The sequence below is a fragment of the Motacilla alba genome, chromosome 3 (assembly GCF_015832195.1).
Source record: "Motacilla alba alba isolate MOTALB_02 chromosome 3, Motacilla_alba_V1.0_pri, whole genome shotgun sequence".
Classification (NCBI taxonomy): Eukaryota; Metazoa; Chordata; class Aves; order Passeriformes; family Motacillidae; genus Motacilla; species Motacilla alba.
Genome location: NC_052018.1, coordinates 5,701,574 through 5,719,486, shown reverse-complemented (window position 1 = coordinate 5,719,486; position 17,913 = coordinate 5,701,574). Strand labels below are relative to the sequence as shown.

The window sequence follows — 17,913 nt, the reverse complement described above, 5'->3', positions numbered from 1 at the left end:
ATAGTTTTACATGTGTAATCACTGAAATACTCTAGTGAATGTGTCAATCTGTACTAAATAAATATATTTGTTTATAGACATGTTCTGTATTAGCTTCCACTCTTTCACAGCACTTTGCCAAGCAAAATCCCACTAGAAGTAGGATGTTCGCACCCGAGTAGGAGTTTCTTGGATAAATATTTTTTCTATATTGAGACCAAAACCACTTCTACAAATTTCAGACTTTGATTGAAATAGTATATTTCTTTTGCCTCTTTTTTTTTCTCTTCCACCCCCCCCCCCCCCAGCCCCCTCTTCCCATCTCCTTCACTGACAACCACTGATGCATTACCTTAATTCCTCCTGCCTCCCACTGCTCCTGTGCGCCAGTGCCCCTCTGCAGACAGAGCACATCAGTCAGGGCTGAGCAGGGCAAGAAGTGGCCACACCCCAGTGCTGCCACCAGCAAAGGGCCTAGGTGCCTAAGAAAATTCCTCCCTTTACAGACCTGAGCTGTTGGTTGGGCTCTCGTTTCCCCACTGAAATGCTCTGTTGAATCTGAGAAAGCAGGGGTGCTGTGCCCTCTGCAGAGAGCGTTTGCAAGATGCTTTCAGGAGGTGGGGGAGAAGTATGTTGTAAAAATTCATTAGATGCTGCTTTTTGTTACAATTTCAGCAGTTTTAAGGGGAAAATGTAAGTGAACTCTGTTGGTTTACCCAAATAATTTAATTTCAGAGTAATGCCCACTCCTCCTATGCAATAGCTGCCAAATTCAGCATCCTTTTCGATACATCTAGTATTTTAGCCATTACAATGGAAGATAAAATGCAATGAAAATAATAACTATGGCATAGTATACAATGTATTCAAAGTGTTGTGTATTAGCCCTGTAATCAAGCAATCCTCAAAAAAAGGTTTTTAGTGAGTGATAGTATTTCTGTTTCAAAGGCAGGGGAAATGGAAGCTCAGAGGCATTAAGTGGTTTGTCTGAGGCCACACAGCAAGTAAGTGTCAGAGCTGGGAGCAGAGCCCAGCCCTGGCTCCTGCCCTTGTACTCAGAGACTGTACCACACCATATTGTTTCCAAATAAATTTGCTCTTTAGCTCCTATGCTGAGGTCATGAGCAGTGGAGACACAGAGGAGGAATTTAACCTCTTCTGTCACTTCCTACAGAAAAAATCCCTGAGTTTCTACAGCAGTAGAAGAAAACCTTAAAAGGTCAAATAATGTCATCCCTGGAGACAAGGAGCCATCCAGGTTATTTGGTGCTGAATTGCTCTCAGGCTGAATGAGTTTTTAGTGTTAGTGGTATATTTTCACATGGAAGTGCTGTGACTGTGCAGTGCCCTGAGTCATAAACCAGAAGTTTCAGTGTCCAGTCATACCTAAAGTCTCAAGACTTCCGGTTTTAACTTAATTCTCAGACATAATAAAGTTGCCTGTGTACATTATTGTTACCATGCAGCTAAAGCAGCGAGTTGAGGCACATCAGGAAAGGAGAGTTTGACCCTTGAGCAGCTCCAGGTGTTTTGACCAGTTTGACGTGAGGCAGTAAAAATACAATTGAGCTAATTGCACTGCTCATGAGGAGATCAGGGACACTCAGGAACCACTGCATTTGCAGTGGGTGAGGGGATTGAGCTCTCCTAATTATGCTGGATTCCAACAGGTCATATCCACCGAGGTCTGGTGCCTTGTGGAGACCTGCTGGGTGCTTTGCCAGCAGGGCAGACAGTTATGGGCCATTAGATCCACAGCAAGAGGAACTTGCCGGATTTCAACTTTCTTCACAGGAGAAGCAGCTGATGCTCTCCAGGGAAGAGGGGTGATGGAACCCTGCTACAGGTTATGTAGCCTGGGGGCAGGGATTCCTCTCCCTGCCTGTGAGTGGAGAGCAGTGTGTGGTTGAAGTAGGGCTCAGAAAAGGAATTTGTATCAGTGCACAAAGCAGCGTCGCCTTTCCTCTGACAATTAAAAAGGGTTTCTTGCTCTCGGACAAATAAAACCCATTAAAGCTGGTGGCAGTGATGGGAAAGACTTTGCGAAAATATGTTTGTTTTGCAAAGCTGGCTGCCAAGTATTGTTTTATAGTTCCGGTTTTTCCTTCTTTCTCCACTGTTTACAGTACCCTCTGAGAGACTTAAAATGATCCCTCTCTCCCCACCAATTTTGTTCTTTTTTCTCTTGGCAGACATTGGTACCCCACTCCCACACCCCAGTTCTTGCTGCAACAGAAGCCATGATCCTTTTGCCTTGTTTTTCATTTTTACACTACCAGTCCAGCCCTGAGAGCAGCATTTTCTGGTTAACTGCAGCACTGCAGTTTTGGCCAAATACACTGGAGGACAGCAGTACAAGCCCCAGATTTTGTTCTCCAACCCCTGGTGATACTGCACAGGGTGTCTGAGAAATTAATTTGGTCCTTTTTTCTAGTGATCCTACATTTCCATCAGCCTTGAGAATGTAATTTATCCCAGAAGCAGAAAACAACAATAAAAAAGTTGGATAGTTGAGATCTGCACTCCATGTTCTTTAACAGACTTGGATGATATATCCTGGATATGTCCCATTCCTGTACACAGCAGCCCAGTGTTACAAAATTATTTAAAATTTTTATGCCACTGGCAGATAAAAGGTGAACCAAAGCCCAGAGCTGACTTTGCTGGGAAGCATTTTGTTGATGGGTGGTTTATTGGAGTATTGCTTTTATCAATGTGGGGTGTTCATGGGCGCCTACATGAAGCGTTCTTGTGATCTCCAGCCCCTTCCTGAGGGCAGGGACTCTTGGCATGGACACTGCTGCTGTCCCTGGTGTGTCACCAGGCTGAGGACTCAGGGAACAGACCTGAGGAATGCAGCTGTTGGTGTTTCTTACAGCTGGTACAGTGAAAGTCAAGGGACAGATAGACTCAAGGCAAGAACAGTAGTAAAGACATAATGTTTGGTCACTCTGACTGTTCTGACAAAGGAAGATGAAACAAGGGCTTTGCTGGTGAAAGAGATAACAAAGGACATTACTAGTGTCAGAAGAATAATCAGAATATTGTGTTTCTAAAGGGGACCGGGACAAAGGGGTTGGAGTGGATTTTTTTTTTTTTAACATAGTGACGTATAAATACTGATTAAACTGGTGTAATAAACTGGCTCTGCTTTGCTGGCATAAGCAGAGTCCGTGCCACTCAATCCTCACAAATGGTTTCCTGGGATCTAGTGTAAGCACCAAAGTGGTTGTGTTTCCAGGGGGACTGTTATGGTATGGATAAATGGATGCTGTAGCTCTCAGCCCATTGGTCTGGCCTCATCATAAATGAAATCCATGAGATTTCATGGCGACAGCAGGGCAGATCAGCCAGAGCATCTTACAAGTAGGTCTGTGCGACAGCAGGGCAGATCAGCCAGAGCATCTTACAAGTAGGTCTGTAACATGCTAAACCTGGGTGTCCATAGATACATATTTGGGGTGTGTTATTCATTACTTACCATGTACAAGACATTACTTATATGAAGAGCTCCCTCATTCTTTGAATTATATCCGATATCTGTGCTTTGGCTACTGATTAAAGATGGGTTTGTGGAATTAGAGCCTTCAGTGCTATTGTTGTAAATTGGAGGGAGAATTATCCATTATATTTCTTTTGTAACATGGATGCACTTTTGATAAAGAGAGTTTATATCCACACAAATTTATTTAAACTTAAACAGAAGCAATTCATTCTAAACAACACATGGATTTTCTTTTTCAAACAATGTTGCTTGTACTTTGCCTCTTAAACTAATTATTATTTTAATCTCTAAATAAGCTGACACTTTGCATGTGGCCTGTCTGTTCAGGCTGGGATAAATTAGAGGAGCAACCTTTTAATCACAGGGGTTTTAATCTAAATGTTTTTATGTACAAAGAGTTATGAATCTGTCTGAGGTGACCTGTTTGGTATTATGGCAAGCTAATGAAATTTCAAAGTTAACATTTCCCAAATAAAATGGAAAGAAGAGACAGGGAGAAAAGAGCAGATTCAAAATTAGAGAATATTGGTAGTTTATGGGTTCCAGGTTATTTGGAATGGAATGAAAGTTAATGCTACATTCTTTTTTCCATCCTGCCAGCCAGTGTCTGATCCAAGAATGTCTCTTATTTAAAGAGCAGGGCTCCCTCCACTGTTCTTAAATAAAGGCTCTCACTGTCTGCAATCCAACCCTCCCCAGTTTTCACAGTGACATTGTAAGGCTGCATGAAGAGAATTATTTGATGGAAAGAAGTTTTGCATATGATTCCCCTATCACAAACCTGCTCAAGTCATATGGTTTGATTTACATTTATGCAAATGTTGGAGAATAGAGTAAAATTACCCAAGGCAGAAAGGACTGTGGCATGTCACAAACAGAATGTGCCTATTTGCATTTATGTTTGCTAATGAAGTTCAGCCAGGCCTTGCTCTTTGATTTGGATGTCTTTGTCTGCTGTTCCATTTCATGCACTGTAATTAAACCACTTGCCCACACACATACAAGAGGACACCAAGAAAGGGAGACTTTGAGTTTTATAAATGCTGTTCTGTAACTCTCTTACACAGAGCTTATAATTCAGGATTTAACATCTCTAAGTGATACAACAGGCCTGAAGTGTGACATTGGGCTTAACTTTATTGCAAGGAGACCTGCAGACTTAAACCAATGTAGGATTTGGCCCAATAAACTTTGGTGTCTCGGGTGCCCGCTGGAGATATTTTACCCCAGACTTTCCAAATTTTATCCCAAATAAAAATTAAGCCTCAGCCCACTCAAAAATCACAGCTGTTTCTTTTTCCTGCCAAAATTATTCTTTCTCATCATGCTACAGCTATGAAATCACGCACTAGTGTAAATTGTTAACTGGAAACCATTTCTAGCTGAGGTGCCTATTCAGAAGTCTTGGGATTCTAATCTGCTCTGTTCTCTCATTGAGGAGTACTCACACATCTTCATGTTTTGCTGGGACTTGTTTCTGTAAATCATAGAATCCCAGGCTGGTGTGGGTTGGAAGGGACCTTAAACGTCATTCAGTTCCCACCGCCTAACATGGGCAGGGACACCTTCCACTGTCCCAGGTTGCTCCAAGCCCCATCCAACCTGGCCTTGGACACTTCCAGGGATGGAGCAACCATTACTTCTGTAGTGGTTGGATGGTGGGCAAGCTGTGCCAGGGCCTCACAACCCTCACAGGGAGCAATGTCTTCCTAATATCCAATCTAAACTTACTCTCTTTCAGTTTAAAGCAACTTTCCTAGTCCTAAATTGCTAATAAACACAATTATCTGTCCCTTAAATTGTCCTATGAGCTCTTCAGTAAGCTGTCCCATTTCATGGGACCTACTGTGAAGATAGGAATTCTGCTACCATTTTCATGGAGTGGTTCTTTTTGGTCCTTCATAATGACACTACAGGGCTACCACAACAGGAGGGAAATGAGACCAAAAACAAAGGGAGTAGTCATGAAATTTGAGGATTTGTTTGGCCAAGTTCCCTTGTTCCATGCTGACTTTTTAAGTTGTTAGTTTTTCCTTCTTTCACCAAACTAAGGGCAAAGCAAGATGTTGCTTTTAGGCCACTGATAGCAGTGAACACTGCCCATCTTTTCTGCTTCATTGTGCCTCCTTTCAGATTGCTGGAAAAATTCCTGCCTTCATTGATTAAATAATGATAGTGTTGCCAGAGAGGATCCGGTGTTAGAGTCCAAAGTGCTTTGACAACTTGAAGGACCAACATTTCCAAGTGAGCATTCCTATAGAGAGGATGCCTGAGCAGGTTCTTCACAAAATGCCTTCATGGGGTAGAATTGTGGAATGGTTGGGGTTAGAAGAGGTGTTAAAGATCTGGTTCTAACCCCACTGCCATGGGCAGGGATGGACCCACTAGATCAGGGTAGGTGTGGGAAGTGAGGACCAAGAAAAAAAATCATCACAACTCTGCCCTGAATGGGAGCAGGTGGTGAGAGTGGCCTGGACAGGATGAAGGTCATGTTTCTGCTTTCACATTGACACAACCTGTGCAGCGTTTGGCTCTGGTTGGCAGCAATCTGTCCTTCTACCTTCAAGGAGGTCAGAGAAGAGGAAGAAAAATCTTGTCGTGTAATATCAAGGAGCAGGAAGAGTTTCTGTGAGAGTTAGATTAGCCAGATAAGGTCAGATCAACCTTTCAGGGCATGGAAGCTATTCTGAGAAGGCAAACTGTCTAATTTGTGCCAGGTTAGGTGATTTCCTATGTCTGAAAGTTGGTCTCTTGACCACTTCTGCAATACCAATATTGGGTACAGCAACAGTCTTACAGAACTTCAACCACAGCAGGAAAAGTCAAAGCATAGCCTGGTAGTAAATTCTAAGAGAGAACACACAGAAAATTTGGATGCAGTAGACACTTTTCCAAAAAGGGCTCCAGGAGGAACCATGGGCTTATGTTGTCTCTTTACGGCAAGACAAATCCAGTAAAATGGATACAGCTATTTTAATCCCACATCAAGAGCCTGCATCATCCTCTATCTGTAATTCTGAGCCAAATAATCATATTTTTAAAAAAATTAAATGTGGATGCTGCCAAAGTGGCATAAAGCACCCAGAAGTGTCATCCAAACCCTCTAAATTATCTCCAACCACATTAAATGTCTGCCACATACATCTAACTCTTGCAAGGGCACATGCACATGTGAGTTTTATGGAAAACATCTTGCTGTTTCTCTTCATGATTCTTGGCATGTAAAGATCTGTCTTTCAGTATCACAAATTCAGCTGTATAGATCTTAAAGATATCTGGTATAACTCAGAAAGATGGGATGTCTGTAAAATACTTTTGCTCGGCATAAAAGCATTTTGGAGGTTAACCTTTATTATCTAGTAATGTATCAAAATGAGAACGAAGTGTTATCTTGTTATGGAATGGGATGAATCAAACTCCCTCCTCTGAAATACTGATTTTCAAAACAGTTACCTTTATACTGAGGTTGAAGGTATGAATAGTTTCTGGGTGAAATGGTTCAATTTATGGCTAAATTCCATAACGAAACATACATATATCAGAATCACTTTGTCTGGCTTGGAAAGGAAAAAAAAAGTGTTGTTTTCATTATATCTGAACTTCATAATGGCTTCAGGAATTTTTTTTGGTCGTTTCCAAAAAAGTGAACTTCAGGCAGAGATTAAAGCGGAGGAAATTTCAGCCCAAGGGCAAATGTTTCAGAAAGTTTAAAGTATGTGAAAGGGGGAGTGAAGTAGGAAATAGTTTTCAATCCTAACTATAGCCACACTTGTTATAATATATCACTAAATATAGACCAGTGGGTGTGCCCAACTCTCCAAAGGTGTTATCCTGCCTGCCATGAACTGGCTTCTGAAATGACCTTTGCAGGGATGTAACTGACTGTACAACACTGCCCATGTTGGAAAATGTTAAACTTCATTATTTCCCAGGTGAACCCAGCCAAGCCCAACTTTGCTTCACAACCAAATTCCTTTCGCAAAATTCAACCTTTTATCTTTCATGTAGATCCAGCTTTGTACTCAGGATCATTTGTCTCCAAGCAAACTACACTGTAGTCCTGAATGTTTTGTTTATGTGTTAAAGGTTGTCACTTGGGTTATAAAGCCCTGTGAAATTATCGGGGTCAAGCAACTAAAAGCATTACTTTTGCATCGGCTTCCAAATGCCAGCCATAATGGTTTGGGCAAGCTGAACATCCAAACTGCCTTGGACTTTGTGCTTGTGGTTGTGGGAATATATTGGATCCTTTCAAAATTATTGGCTAGTCTGTCTTGGGCATTTCATGTTTGGGTATAGAGTCTTGGATTTATTTTGTGTTTTGTTTGTGGTGATACTGTCATGTCTTGGCTGTATGTCCCAGAGCTGATGTTCTGCTCTTTGACTTCAATGCCATATGCTGCTAGATCTCCAGACTGAAGTGTGGTGTTAATGTAAAGGATGCAGTAATGAACATCTTGTACATATTTCCTTCTGCATATTCACTGTCTGTAAAATGTCTCTCTGAATACATCCTTGCTGGTTTTGAAATGGCTTCTTTATAGTTCAGTATAAATGCTATTTATATCCAAAGTTGTTTGAGGTTATCCTTTACTCCTAATGTTACTCGAATTCTAGTTTAAGAGAGGAGAAATTGATCTGGCTGAAATTAATTAGGAAATTGGTAAAGCCTCTAAAAAATGGTGGTTATATATGGCACTTCCTAAAGTAGTGACTGAAAAGGTATGAAATAAATCTGACGAAGCACTAACTGTAATGAAATAGATGACTGAATTTTCATTTTTAAAACAGGATGGCTGCTGAAGGTAAACCAAATAAAGCAAAACTATTTAAATTCCTTTGCTTTTTTAAAGATAATGTAAATAGAAAAAAACAACTATTTTTTAAACTGAGAATATCTCCTTACATTATAGGGTTTTTAGTGGCATTAAAAGGTATAGTTTCCTATATTGATTTAGAAAGAGCTGTTAAAAATGCATGAAAAGTATTTTAGGGAGATAATGTCACAGGATCTTTTAAAATTATTTTCTCAAGTGCCACTTAACTCTTGTGCTTCTTTACCTTTGGAAGGAAACACATCATCCTAGGTTACAATATACGGGATATCTAATTATTTCCTACTGACCAGAGAGTCTTTAAGATTAATTTGGTTTGCAGTGTTGGGGATTATACCAGTGTCTGTTTATATAACTTAAGACTCAGACTATAAATTAAATTTGGAAAACTTTAATTATTCAATAATTTATATAGTATTCAGGCAGTTTAGAAATGTTTCTTGAACACGGTCAATAGAGAATACATTCTTATAAAGGACAAATAGATTCAGCATAATGGTGTATTTTTGGCCTCATCTATTTTGCAGGCAATTAACAAAGGAGGATGTTACATTTTTGCCTATCTCTTGCTCTCCTGAAATAGAGTCACTAACCACTTGTTAACCACACTGATTTTTTAATAGACAAAGTGGTTGCTTACAGCTTCCCCACCAGAAATGTTCAGATTAAGCACTCTATTAGATTGCAGCCAGAATAGCCTACAAAACAGGAAAAAAGCCTTGCCTTTCTCTCTGCCTCCTTCCCTTGTTTAAGCTGATGTGATAATTCACTGCAGATTTTCTCTTTCCCTGACAGAGTGCCTACCGCAGGAACGGGATGACTTTTCTCGCCTGCTAATGTGGATGTGGCTGCAGCAACAGGAAAGACAGTTTTATATTAAGGTGATTTTCTTTTCCCCTCCATGGAAGGAAAAAAAATACAAGCTCCAATGTCTCCATGTACCAGTGAGTGGGCTGGTTTGTTGTGACTATCTGCTGGCTGTCTCTGTCTCTTTTTCCAGCCCCCTCAATCATTATTCTTGTTTACTAGCTGGAACATTTAGCTAATTAATGGCAGGATGTTTGGAATAGGGTGTAGGTGGACAAGAATGCAGCTCAGACAATGCTGAAGTTTGCAGGGGACTTTCTGACTGCCATGTCATTTGTATTTAAGTGTCTGGAAGTCTGTGTGTTCTCCAAAAGATGTTTTTTTTGTAAAGCAGGATAGGGCAGGAAAGGCCAGAGATAGACTGGCTTATTAGGTTGTATAAAGGTTATGTAGTTTTCTTTGCAATTTTTATAAAAAAATTTCCCTCTATTTTCTACTAATTCCCACTTGTTTCTCTCAATTAATGTAAGTGTTCACAGAGTATAAACCAGTTTAATCCAGTGAGGCGATTTTGATGACAGGCATACCAAGTCTGGATGCAAAGATACTCAGGAAAAGTTCAGGTAAACTAAACTTCACCAGTTAGAGACTTGGTTTTTAGCAGGCCCAATGATGGGCTAAGTGTTCACGCCCAAATTTTCAATATTGGTATCTCCTAAGGTTTGAGCCGTCATTGTCCAATATCAAAGGAAGCCTTTGCAGCAACTTGGCAATGGATTGGGCCCCCATTTGGAAAAATACATTCTAAAGTGTTTCAATAACTGTGTCTGTCTCGGTGGTTGTAGGCAAGGGCTTAATGTTGTGTACTTGCTCAGCGTTTGCCGCAGGAAGCAGATGTTGTCCCTGTTGTTGACAAAGGCAGCATTACTGTTGGATTTGGTTAAAGAAGAAACCAGCTTTTTGCCTTTTTTTTTAAATATATTTTAGCTAACGTTGTTTGTTTTCAAGATTTTTTTTTTTTAAATCTCAGTCCCTGCCTGTGTGCTTGTTCCCATCCCTTTGCCTCTCCAGCCTTTGCTGGCCTCACAAACACATTCATTTCTTCCCATAAAACTGTACAAATATAGAGCTAACCGCGATGATGCTTGAGCAGAGAAAAGGGCTCCTGCTTCAGCCTGTCACCAGGATCTGCTGGCACATGCTGCTGGTGTCCCTGTGGTACCCACAGGTCAGGGGTCTTCTTCAGCTGCCCAGAGCTCAGGCTTGGAATCCAGCTTAAGCCTCAAGTTAATACAGAACACTCAAGGGATCAAGGGGAGAACAGCAAAGTATTTTATATAGTGCAGCCATCCTCCTCCTTTGTGCTTATTGTGTGAGGTCTTCATTTTCACTCCTGCTCTGTGCTCTTGTGGTAGTTTGTAGGTGATTTTGTTGTCCTGCTCTCCTGGACCTGCTTGCAAAAACTTTAAATATATGTATATTTTTTTAATAAATTGAAAAATGTCTTTTTGCCACCAAAATATTGTAAAAGTGAATGTTGTACGTCCAATATTGCTGCCTTCATAAATTGCCTTTTTCTTTTATCTGCTTTCGCTTCTGTTTTCTGGAAATTTTCTGTGTGTAAAGGACTAAAAGCAATGTGTAAAATGTATTAAATGAGGGAAAGGGGAAGTTTTCTGATGTTCCATTTGTGCTTTTTGAAATATATGATTAAACTTTTCTTTTTATCATCACTCTTTATTTTTGTTGGCATCCTTAATCATGGAAAATTATATGCTTGCTGTAAACATCCAGACTTTTTTAAAAGGACACCAGCATTTATTGTATTTAGTTTCGATCTGCAGGGATATAGACAGAAGAAACCATTTCAGGCACTGGGTACTGGAATCAAAATTCCTTCTGTTGCTGTCTCTCTCACAGATTTTACATTTTAAAATATGCATAAGCAGGAAAAATACTGGCACTTATTTTTTACTGGTCTCCTTAAAGTCACAGAGAATGAAGACTCAACATACATTTCTCTCAGAAATATGACAGATCATGTTTTTGTTGGTCTGCTGTGTGTTTGTCTATCTTGAACAGCCTGACAGGCAATTATTTATAAAATCTGGGTTTGCCCAGTAAACCCATACAAAAACCTTTCACTTCTCTGCACAAGTCAGGGAGCTGAATTTAGAGTCAAACAAGGTATGTTATGTCTCCCTATCTTGGTTTAACCCAGTTTATTCTTATTTTGGGAAGTAATCACTTTTTTTCTCATCCTCAGAGTTTTCTTTAACTCCGTTTAAAACAAAAATGCAACCAGTAATACTTGAGTTGCACTTGGAGTGTTTCTTAACTCCACTTCCCATGCTGTAGAAACAGAGATGTATGCTTAGGCTGGTACTACACATTTTTATTATATATATAAAATGCAGCTTGAGATTCAGTTAATGGCTGCATATGAATAGCCTTACACTTCTGTTATTTCAACTTGCAGATCATTTCTATTCTTAGCCAGGATTTATAGGTACTGAATCAGGTTGTGTTGATTATTTCACGTTAGTTATCTGAAGAAGGGAAACTTCAGTTTCAGTAGGAATATGACTGTATATCATATACAGTAGTGTGACTTTTGCTCTCAGCTCAGTGCCTGCCTTGCTCTGTGGTTATACTACCTATTTTTTTCAGTTTTTCTTCCAGCCATTGACAAAACATTGATAATAATTCAGCTTAAAACTCATCAGAGGTGAGGGAGCCATAACACAAATTTCTAGCTTAGCTTCATCTCATTTCCAGGTCCATCCTCTGTCAAGTCTTTCCTCTGAGAAAATCAAATGCTTTAAAAGACTTCTGTCTTTGTCTGGAAATTGGGAGAAGCTGACAGTGCTCCAGATGTTTCTCCAGAGACACTCAGGACCCTCCAAAATGTGCCCTGCCCTGGGTTTTCAGGGCACCCTTCTCTTTGTCCAGTGTCCATCTCACTGAGGGGGGAAATCTGAAAAATGTGTTCTGGCATTTCTTGGGTGTGGATGAACCTTTGTGTTGCATTAAGGTTCTGCCATCAACCATGTGTAGATCTCATAAAATGGTTTATAGTTTCCCGTCCAGCTCATAGAGAATGTTTCATGGTACATAAACACTTGTAATCATAAATTCAGAATAAATAGATAATGACATTAGTCACAAGTCCAACTCTAGCTGAAACTTAAACAGTTACAGGGTTTGGGGTGTTCTTGCCTGAATGAATCATCTTGTCCAAAGTTGGGCTTTTTATACCTCCACTTTTTATACCTCTGCTATATATCTACCCCGGGCAGCAGTGTAGCCAGGGAAATGCAGTGGTGGCATGCATTAAATCCAGGTTTATTCAGAGGGCACAGAGCCAGCACAAAGCAGCAAAGCCATCCCTGAAGGAATTGAATGTAAATTTGATGGTTTAAATAAGGCCAGATGCCTTAAAAATTATTTTGAAAGCTGTATCTTTAATGTAGCTCAACTTTTTTTTCTTTTTTTTGCTTGAGATAATGACGTTTCCCTTACAAAATAATAAGAAAAAATAGTTCTCATCTCTTGTGGGGAGACAAAAATCAGATACTTTGGCTTCTATAAATCCCTGAAATCTTGGCAACTACTGAAACAAAGTTTTAGAAGGCAGATGGCTGCAAATTTGAAGGAAATCTTCATATTTTACTGTTAAAAGCTTTTCAACTATCTAGAGTGCTCTGAGACACTACATTAATAGCCATTCTCAGTAATCAAGCTCCACTATACTTATATATTATTTTTCTTAAACAAGATAGATTAGTAGTGAGAGATAGAAAGATAAATAAAGAAAATAAAGAACTAAAATTATAATAATACAGTTTCATTTTACATTTTATAGCTCTCCTCAATATTTGTGATTGATAATTCATCTTAATTCCTATCAGACAAAAATATTGGAACAAGAATCCTATATCAATGTCTCTGTGTTTCTGGACTTGTCTTCATCCAGATGCTTTGCAAATTTCTCTTTCTGGTTTGGTGAAGATGTGATCTGTCAATTCTTTGGTCCTCATATGACTTTGATTACTGTAATGTCTGAGTGCCTCACAGGTTCCCATGTGTTTATGTCCACTGCACAACTTTAAAATAATGTGTTGTTAGCTCCGTTTCTTCTGGGGAAAGGCCTAGTGATGGGCCACATGTTGTGAAACCTGGAATGGTTCAGAAACCTGGATTTCTCAAATCCATAATGATGCTCTCAGTTCTGAAATATCTCCCCTCTGCAGTGAAAGCAGTAGGTATGTCAGAGAGCGCATAACCCAGCCCTGCAGACCTGGGGAGAAAGAGCCAAAGGCAGTATCCAACTGGATCCACGAGCGGAACTGGACATGGAAGAATGCAACCACTCAATCTGGATCCAATCCAGGGCTCAAGACTTTGAAAACTTCTGGCTGAGATGTGCCACGGGCACTTGGTGACCCCCTACTGAAATATAAAAGTTAAGTTTTCACCATAACATGGACTATGGGACACCTTCCTTCCTCCAAACTATGCTGGACTTCCGAAATCACCATAGGGACATACTCATTAGAGAAATGCTGCTTTGACAGTGCCAGAGCATTCTCACCTTCATCTCCTCCCAACCTGCCTTTGCAGAGTGCATCAGAGCACAAAGAAATGAGAGGAGAAACCCAATTAAGAAATGTAAATGCCCTCTTTTAAATGGGGCAGCAGCTGCGATGGGTGTTGACAAAGATAAAGTAAAATGTTAATTTTTAGTAGATAAACTGGGTCTGAACCCAATAAAATGGCACTGGAGTGTGGTGGCTGATCCTCATTCTGTAACCAGACCTGGAAGAAGAGAAGGTGTAAGATATCAGAAGCTGTAGTGAGATTCAGATAGTCAGCAGTCAATAACTGGCTCAAACCAGTTCTGTTTAGCTCTCATTTCCATAAGTATTTAATTAATCTACAAAACAAAAAAACTCCAAAGAAACTATTGCCTTTCTTGTACTGACACGATTTCTTCAGATCTGCAAATGAAATGGCAGCAACTGCATGTCAAGCTGAGGTGAAAACAAATCTGAAGCATCACTGCAGGAGGAGAAGGAAGGTGTTTAGAGGAGAGAGGCTCCAGCTGAGCTTCCCCCTGAACTCCCTTGCTCAGATCATTGTCTTCTGCTGATCAGCAGTGCCTAAGTTTGCTGCTTATGCACAAATTTTGTTGTAGCTTCAACTGAACGATTTTAGCAAACTAGACATGATCTGTCTATTGTTCTCCATGTCAGCTTGCCCTTACTTTAATAAAAAGAATTTACACTCTTCTGTTTTGGAATGGTATCAGCACAGTCCTAAATTTTCACTGCTCAGAAGTTTTTTGTGTAGACAGAACACAACTAAATGGAAATAATTATTAAGGAATGCTTTGAGCACCTGGGAAAGGGTCTTTAACAGTCAGTTTCTCCATGGAAAGTGCTGCTTTTATTCATCTTCCCTGGGATGGTGGCAAAACTGATACATGGCTCCTATAGGGCTTGAACTTCTACAACAAACAGTTGAGGTCAACCTTGAGGTCTCACTCAAACTCATGAGCATCCCACTTGTCTCCTCACTGTGTAAATCAGGCATAAGCACAAGAGGAAAAACATGACAGATTCTTCCATTGGAAATCAGGTACCACCACACTGAATATTCCAAGGTAAGGCAGAATAAAATAACTTTGGTCCGACTGGGCTCAGCAGCAGGTCGCTTCAGAAAAATCTCTTTTTTTTTTCTTCTCTGTTTGACAATTACATCATGATTATTTCCACACTTTGGTGATCAGAACTTCGTCAGTGAAATATTTGAGAATAGTTAATTCTCAAGTACATTCAACTTTCAGAGCTCTCTGTCCTTCTGCAGCTGTTGTTTTTTGACTAGTGGGTTAAAAACCTCACATTTTAAGGGAACACATATTTTGGGGCAGAGTCTGAGTTGGTTGCTTTTATTCACAATACCCAAATAATTAAGTGCAGCCATCTAAGCTAGTCCACCTTGCTCCATTAGCTACCCTTGCAGATTACAGTTTTCCCAAAGTTATGGAAGTGAAGATAAAATTTGGTATAAGCAGCCAAACTTTTGAATTTTTGGCCAATGTTCAAACCTCCCCAGTTTTTTCCACAACTGGTTTTAAAGGTGCTTTTTTTACAGTGTTGAAGTTGGGCTTATAGATGATGCTGGATTCATTTTTATTTTGTTGAGGCTTGTTTTATTTGCACTTAGGTATGTAGTTGTGGTGCATGCTCTGAAGGGATTTTGCATCTTAGTTGGTTTCTTTGGTGGTCTTGAAGGAAGGGAAAAATTAATGCAGCACTTAAAGAGCCTGTTATTAAAACTTTATTCATAGGTGAGCAGGAGGAGCATAGAAAATGTATTAATTTATATGCATATATATTAAATAAATATGAATATATGTGTAGTAATATTTTTCATGATGACTGAATTCCAAAAATCAACTCTGCTTTTTAAAGCCTTAAGCAAACATAACCCTCTTTTGATACCTCCCTCTCTCTGCAATGAAAGTGTTTTATTCTTGAAAAGATTTTTACTTTGTGGAAGTAACATGACTGTAACCTTTGGTTTCTTTGCTGTCTGTCATTTTTCTCTTGCCCAAAGTTTAATGTCATACTGTGAATCTTTAAGAAATTGTGAAACCTCCTGAAGTTTTAGAAAAAAACACCTTTGACCTGTATAAAAAAGGCATTTCTGAATCTGCAAATTGTTGGGTTTGTTTTTCCTTTGGTAATAGTTTGTTGGGGGTTTTGAAAATACAACAGAATGTTGTTTGAGAGGGAGAGATCTCAAGGAGCCGGGACAGAGTTGTCAGAGCCAGACACTGCAGAAATACCTCTTGCTACCTTAAATTGTTCTGAAATGTCCTTATATTTTACAGTACATGAGTTGTGCTCTTGGCTGCCATTTCCTTCCTGCAGCCTCCCAAAGGTAAGTGGATTGTGCCCTCTGGGGGCTCTCCACTGCTTTAACTTAGATTTAAGTGTGGTTTAAGTGTTTTTTCTTTTCTTTCTCTCATTCTTTCTTTTTCTCTTTCTTTAGCTTTAAATGTCTCATTGATTTTCCCCCTCTCCTTATGTCTTACGAGAGAAGAAATTTATGGCCTTTTTACATCAGGAAGTCTAGCTTTTCCTGACGTTTTATTGCTTTGAATATTTGAAACATTTCAATCCCAGACAATAAATATTACATGATTATTGTTTTCATATGGATAGGCTATTTCTCCCTGTTTTTCCTGTCCAACGTTTTACTAGCAAGTGACACCCAAAAATTTATGGATACTGAAACCATTACTATTCAACTTCGCTGGGAAAGTCAGAGATAATTCCTCAATTTGCATGTAGTGTATATATATTTTTTTAAAAAAGAAAAAGTTTAAATCATCTCATATGTTTTGAATCCTATAATGATACAAACTTACACCAGAAAAGAAGGTATGATTTTTTTTCCTTAAAAAAAGTACTCATGGGTCAAACCTTGTTTTCACTGAATTAAATGACAGCTCTTGAAGCTTAGGGGGAAAAAGCAGTGAGCCCCAGTGGAATATTTCCCAGGTCAGCAACTGGCAGCCTGCAGGTGCAGAGCTTGGGAGTTTTTGGGAGTTGGTGGGATGGTTTATTCCAGTCTGTAACTCAGAGTGTAGGTTTTCTGCTCACCCAGGTTTCCTTGCCAAGTGGGACCCACAGAACCCAGTCTGAGGTTACACTTTTTGATGGTCTGTTTGGAGAAGGCAGCTGGCTCCTCACTGTGTGTGTGCTGCACCAGCTCTGCAGCACCAGCTGTGGCAACCGATCATGCAGCCCCAGGTTTGATCTGACAACCAGCAGATAAAGCAGTGTAGGAAATCTCTGGTCAAGTAACTAAAATAGTCAGATTAAAAGAGGCACAGGTTCTGCTCAGAAGCTCTAGATGACTATTTTAATTTTTTTTTTATATTGACTGTTTTTCATGGATACCATGCAGGACCCTGCTGCTTGTGTTCCATTAACCTTCACAGAATCACAGAATGGTTTGGGTGGGAAGGGACTTCAAAGATCATCTCATTCCACCCCCTGCCATGGGCAGGGACACCTTCCATTATCCCAGGTTGCTCCAAGCCCCATCCAACCTGGCCTTGAGCACTTCCAGGGATGGACCAGCCACAGCTTCTCTGTGAAACCTGTGCCAGAGCCTCACCACCCTCACAGGGAAAAATTTCTTCCTAATACCTGATCTAACTCTACCCTCTTTCAGTTTAAAGGCATTCCCCATTGCCCCGTCACTCTATGCACTAGTAAAAAGTCCCTCTCCAATTCTGTTCTTGATTAGAAGGGAAGTTCTCCCAGGAGCCTTCTCTTCTCCAGGCAGAACAACCCAAATTCTTTCAGCCTGTCAAGAGAATTATTACAACATTTCAATGATTTTGTCATGATCTAGCTTGCAGAACTGTATCCTAGATAACCAAGAAATCTCCCTCTTTCTGTCAGTTCCTGATAAATTGTTTTGTCCAAATTCAGTCTGTCTATATAACTATGAGGAGAGGAATCCTGCTGTGTTTACAGAAGAGGAAAACTGTCAGGTTGTGGGGACAGTAAAGCTGAATACATGTCTTTGGGACACAAGCAAGATCAGACCCCTCTCAGACTGGGTAAAGGTTTGCAACATGGAAAAGGAAAAATACAAAACCTGTCAAAAATTTTCCACTGCAACAACATTCATGATCTGGTGGCTCTTTCTCTTCTTGCCTTGTGCAGACAAAGGGAGCCAGAGTCTAAATCCATTCAAAAAGAA

General features: G+C 40.0%; 1 protein-coding gene across 2 annotated transcripts in view; it reads left to right on the top strand.

The window, feature by feature from the left end:
• Nucleotides 1-13,021, top strand: part of SUPT3H (SPT3 homolog, SAGA and STAGA complex component) — a 256,077-nt gene extending 243,056 nt beyond the window's left edge. Inside the window, exons 12-13 of one of the 2 annotated variants that reach the window (XM_038132856.1) lie at nt 9,115-9,200; nt 11,905-13,021. In XM_038132856.1, coding sequence (XP_037988784.1) covers nt 9,115-9,156 — 42 coding nt within the window. In that variant the 3' untranslated portion in view covers nt 9,157-9,200; nt 11,905-13,021. Of the gene's footprint in view, nt 1-9,114; nt 10,858-11,904 lie in introns of those variants that run through there. The other variant, XM_038132854.1, reaches the window with a different exon arrangement.
• Nucleotides 13,022-17,913: the final 4,892 nt, after the last annotated feature.